The following is a 5544-nucleotide window of genomic DNA, read 5'->3' on the forward strand; positions in this document are numbered from 1 at the left end:
AAAATTATTTTTTTTAAAAAAAATTGGTAGTCAACTCTATTCATCTGCCCTCTAGTGTTGCCTTTAGATCCTACAATTGGTATTAGAGCAGGTAGCTCGGTTTTCTTATTTCAAAAAGGTTTTGTATTTTTTTCTTGATTTTACATTATGTTTTTTTAATCTTATTAAATATGGAAATTTTCTAATTTTTGCGAAAAGTTTGAAAATTTGAGTTTTAAAAGCTGTTTTCATTAGAATATTTGTGTTATGAAAATTGGTTATTAAAACCTTATTTTTTTTTTTCTCTACTTCTTAATCTTTGAAATATTTTTTATTAAAATCTAAATTTTGGAAAAGTATTTCTCTTTACAAAAATCTTTTAAAAAATAAATAAATAAATAATTATTATATTCTCTTCCTCTTTTGAAAAACTTAATTGGATTTAACTTTTCGGAACTATATGATAGAACATGGAATAGATCCCAACTCTCAGCAAAATGGTGTATCATAAAGGAGAAATTGAACCTTGTTGGACATGGTTCGGTCTATGATGAGTTATGTTTCCTTACCTGACTCGTTTTGGGATTATGCAGTAGAGACTGCAGCATATATCCTAAACTGCGTTCATTCCAAGAGTTTTGCCATAACACCTTTGGAGTTATGGAATGGTCATAAAGCTAGTTTACGTCATTTTAGAATATGGGGTTGCCCATCACATGTGCTTGAGGCTAATCCTAAGAAATTGGAACCACGTTTTATATTGTGCCTATTTGTAGGCTACACCAAAGGAACATGAGGTGGTTACTTCTTTGATCCTAAAGAAAACAAAGTATTTGTATCAAGAAATGTTACTTTTCTTGAAGAATACCACATAAGGAAACACAGGCCTAGAAGTAAGATTATGTTGAATGAGATTTCCAAAGAAACAACTGAATCTTCAACAAGAGTTGTTGAAGAACTAATACCTCAACAAGAGTTGTTGAAGTAAGATCGTCTAGCAGGTCAAATTCACCTCAAGTGTTGAGGGAACCTCGATATAGTGGGAGGGTTGCAAACCCACCTATTCGCTATATGGCTTTAACTGAAATCCTGGCTATGGTAGCTGAAGGAGAAGTTAAGGATCCATTGCCTTACAAGAAGGCAATGGAGGATATTGACAAAGATGAATGGATCAAAGCGATGGAGCTCAAAGTGGACTCTATGTACTTCAATTCCGTATGGGATCTTGTAGATCAACCTGATAAGGTCAAACCTATAGGTTGTAAATGGATCTACAAGAGGAAACGGGGTACTGATGGGAAGGTGCAAACCTTCAAGGCTAGACTGGTGACAAAGGATTATACCCAGGTTGGGGGAGTTGACTATGAGGCGACTTTCTCACATGTTGTCATGCTTAAGTCTATCCAGATCCTCCTATCCATTGCCTCATATTATGATTATAAGATTTGACAAATGGATGTAAAGACTGCTTTTCTGAATGGCAATCTTGAGGAGCCTATTTACATGGTGAAACCCAAGGAATTCATAACCTAAGGTCAAAAGCAAAGGGTTTGCAAGCTTAATCGGTCCATTTATGGGCTGAAGCAAGCTTCTCGATCTTGGAACATAAGGTTTTATACTGCGATCAAATCTTATGCCTTTGATCAAAACGCTGAAGAGCCTTGTGTATACAAGAAGATCATCAGCAATTCAATAGTTTTTCTAGTGTTATATGTAGATGATATCTTAAGGAGTGATGTAGGTTTACTAACTACAGTTAAGAACTGGCTAGCGACCCAATTTCAAATGTAAGATTTAGGAGAGGCTTAGTTTGTTCTGGGTATTAAGATCTTTAAAGATTGAAAGAACAAAATTCTAGCTATGTCTCAAGCGTCGTATATTGACAAGATGCTTGTCAAATATTCGATACAGAACTCCAAGAGAGGGCTTATTGCCTTTCAAGCATGGAGTTACATTGTCTAAGGAACAGTGTCTTAAGACACCTCGAGAGGTTAAGGAGATGAGACGGATCTCATATGCATCTGCTGTGGGAAGCTTGATGTATGCGATGTTATGTACTAGACCTGACATCTGCTATGTAGTGGGGATAGTCAATAGATATCAATCTAATCCAGGATTAGTTCACTGAACCGCTGTTAAAAACATCCTCAAGTATCTACAAAGAACGGGGAACTACATGTTTGTGTATGGTTCTAAGGATTTGATCCTTACGGGATACACGAACTCTGATTTTCAGACTAATAAGGATTCTAGGAAATCCACATCAAGATCAGTGTTCACTCTTAACAGAAGGGCAGTAGTATGGCGAAGCACCAAGCAAGGGTGCATCGTCGACTCCACTATAGAGGCTGATTATGTAGAGGCTTGTGAAGCTGCTAAAGAAGTCATTTGGCTCAGGAAATTCTTGACTGATCTGGAAGTTGTTCCATACATGTCAAAGCCCATCTCACTTTATTGTGATACTAGTGGTGTTGTGACTAATTTTCGAGAGCCTAGGAATCACAAGCGTGGCAAACATATAGAGCGGAAGTATCATCTCATCTGAGAGATTGTGCATCGAGGGGACATGATTGTGAACATGGTCTTTTCTTGATCCTCTGGTGCGATCATAAGTTGGTTATAGCCTATGTACCTATCAAGGAAGCAGAAATAGTCATTCCCTGCTAATCGGTCGAGCATTTGATCAATGAAAGGTAAGAGGAATCCGTTAACCCGTGACGATCCTCATGGGGATCAATTCGTTGTTTGCTTTAAGAACTACTGCCATCCCACCCTTTTTGGGAACACACTGCATGGGGCTGACCCACGTGCTATCTGTGATATGGTAGATAATGCCAACATTTAATCATGTGATGATTTATTTTTTAACAACCTCTTTCATCGCAGGGTTTAGTCTGTGTTGAGGTTTTATCAAGCCTTTCTGGTTTTCTTCAAGCCGAATTCGATGCATACAATATGTCAATCTAATACCTTTGATGTCTGCGAGCATCCATCCGATTGCTCTAATATATTTCTTTAGAACACTGAGCAATGCAATTTCTTTTTCTTCAGGTAACGCAGAGGATATGATGACTGGTAAGGTTTCATTCTGGCCGAGAAATACGTACTTCAAGTGGGTTGGTAGAGTTTTTAGTTCCAGTGTAGGTGGTTGCTCTAAAGAGGGCTTCTGTGTTTTTCTTTCTTCATCCAAATTCAACATTTTTTCATTCTTCAATATCTCTGTTATCACATGGCAAGTCTCTATGGATATTGTCGCATCCTTTTTTTCTTCATTTTCTTCCTCGGATTCCCAATCTTCAATGCAGGTGTGTTCATCATTGGAATCTGATGAGCCTTCCTCATCTGGCAACTTCATTGCCTTGATAATATTGAACCTGAGCTTCTTTCTGTTAATGCTCATTGTGATTTCTCCCTTGTGCACATCTATTTGAGCAAGACCAGTAGACAAGAATGGTTGTCCCAATATGATTGGAACATCTTTATCCACCTCATAATCTAGGATAATGAAGTCTGCAGGTAGAATGAATCTGTCTATTGTTACCAAGACATCCTTTAATTTCCCTTTAGGGTGCACCAAGGATCTATCTGCGAGTTGAAGAGTCATCGTTGTGGGTGTTAGCTGTCCTACATTCAATCTTTTGAAGATTGAAAGGGGCATTAAGTTTATGCTTACCCCAAGATCGCATAATGCTTGACCATATAGATCTCTCCGATTGAGCAGGGTATTGTGAAACTGCCTGGGTTATGCATCTATGGTGGAATTATAGTGTTGGATTCTTGTGTCAATGCCACCGTTGCGAATCTTCCCGTGCCTCTCTTATTCGAGACAATGTCCTTCAAAAATTTGGCATACACCGGCATTTGCTCTATTGCTTCTATGAATGGAATATTGATGTGCAATTATTTCAATATTTCCAGGAAGCGATGATACTGAACTTCATCGTTTTGTTTCTTTTTCAGTCTTTGAGGAAATGGAGGTAGCTATACTTTCAATGTTTCATGGTCTGGAGGCTTAGAGGTGATCACATCTTCTGGTTCCATAGTCTCGGACTCCTTTGACTCAGTTTGCGCTAGAGGTTTCTTTGATTCAATCGCAGGTTGCTCCTTTGACTCTGGCTCCTTTCTGACTTCTATCATCGTCTTTCCACTTCTTAGGGTGACTGCTTGGCAGTGTTCTTTCCCTATATTCCCTAAATTGCGTGGAGGCTCAGTTGGGCTAGGCAATGTCCCTTGGGGTCTGTTCTTTAGCTCTTCTGCAATTTGTCCTATTTGAATTTCCAAATTACGAATGGATGTAGCTTAATTTTGAAGAACTATTTCATTTTTTTCGATGTATTGCTTCAACAAGTTTTCCAGGGATGATGAGGATGGCGTTTGAGAGCTGTTAGCTTACTATTGCTATTGTCCATTAGTTCTATGGAAAAACCCTGGCGATCCCTCTCTCTGAGCCACTGACTGACTGCCTTGCTTCAACAAGTTTTCCAGGGATGATGAGGATGGCGTTTGAGACCTGTTAGCTTACTATTGTTATTGTCCATTAGTTCTATGGAAAAACCCTGGCGATCCCTCTCTCTGAGCCACTGACTGACTGCCTTGCTGTTGGTTATTCTTCTAAGAAAAATTAGGGTGATTTCGTCACCCCGGGTTGTAAGTATTTGAAAAAAGATTTTTTTGACAAAGTAGATTGATTGAGGATTTCGTGGACATTCCTCAAAAGAATGTGATTCTTCACATACGACACAACTAGTGCTTGTTTGCTCTATCGCATTGACTTGCCCATTTCGAGTTCCTGAATTGTTTATTGTGATGCCTTGCAACAAATTTATCATCACATTCATCTGATTTTGTAATGATGCAATGGCACCATTACTCACATTACCTTCTCTAGGCTTTGTTCTTTAATCGCTTTCTTGCTAATCTTCGTGGTTTTTCGAGATGCGATCAAGAATGTTCTTTGCTTCATCATATGTTTTGTCCAACAGACCTCCTGCTACTACTGCATTGGCAGCTGTCTACGATGCAGAATTGAGTCCATGATAGAAAATCTCCATTTGGAGGAAATCCGACAATCCATTGTGTGGGCAGTCGCGTACTAGTTTCTTGAATCTCGCCCATGCATCACTGAGCGATTCATCTTCTTCTTGTTCAAAATTGGTGATCAATTTCCTCCTTCTTTAGAAGGAAAATACTTCATAAACTTCTCCACAACTTGCTCCCATGAAGTTATCTCTTCTGGTTCGAGAGAGTAAGCCCGTTTTCTTGCTTTATCGCATAATGAAAATGGAAATAACGTGAGTCGAATCTCTTCTGGGGAAATATTAGGGAGCACAAAAGTGTTGCAAATTTCAATGAAGCTTCGTAGATGGGCGTGCGGATCTTCACCATGCCGTTCTTCGAACTATCCTGTTGTTTGTATCATTTGTAACATCACTGGCTTTATCTCGAACCTTGATCCATCCAATGTTGGTCTCATGATTCTTAGGGAGAGATCATACAAGTTTGGTGACGTATAATCCCAGATGGGTCTATTGCGATCATTTGCCAGTAGGATAGGATTTGCCATCA

At 38.9% G+C, this 5544-nt stretch overlaps 1 protein-coding gene and 1 non-coding gene across 2 annotated transcripts; one reads left to right on the forward strand and one right to left on the reverse strand.

Annotated features, from left to right (window-relative positions):
* Positions 1 to 2686: 2686 nt before the first annotated feature.
* Positions 2687 to 3583, reverse strand: LOC150034263 (uncharacterized). The gene is made up of 2 exons (XM_090317283.1): positions 2950 to 3583; positions 2687 to 2793 (listed from the first exon to the last, which is right to left on the reverse strand). Exons 1-2 carry the CDS (start codon positions 3581 to 3583, stop codon positions 2687 to 2689), a joined length of 741 nt encoding a protein of 246 aa, XP_090173409.1.
* Positions 3584 to 5046: 1463 nt separating this feature from the next.
* Positions 5047 to 5153, forward strand: LOC120087463 (small nucleolar RNA R71). Its single transcript, XR_005484604.1, has one exon. It is a non-coding gene; the product is annotated as a small nucleolar RNA R71 (small nucleolar RNA).
* The last annotated feature ends 391 nt before the right edge of the window (positions 5154 to 5544 follow it).

The sequence above is a fragment of the Benincasa hispida genome, chromosome 9 (assembly GCF_027475165.1).
Source record: "Benincasa hispida cultivar pf3 chromosome 9, pf3_genome.v1.1, whole genome shotgun sequence".
NCBI lineage: Eukaryota > Viridiplantae > Streptophyta > Magnoliopsida > Cucurbitales > Cucurbitaceae > Benincasa > Benincasa hispida.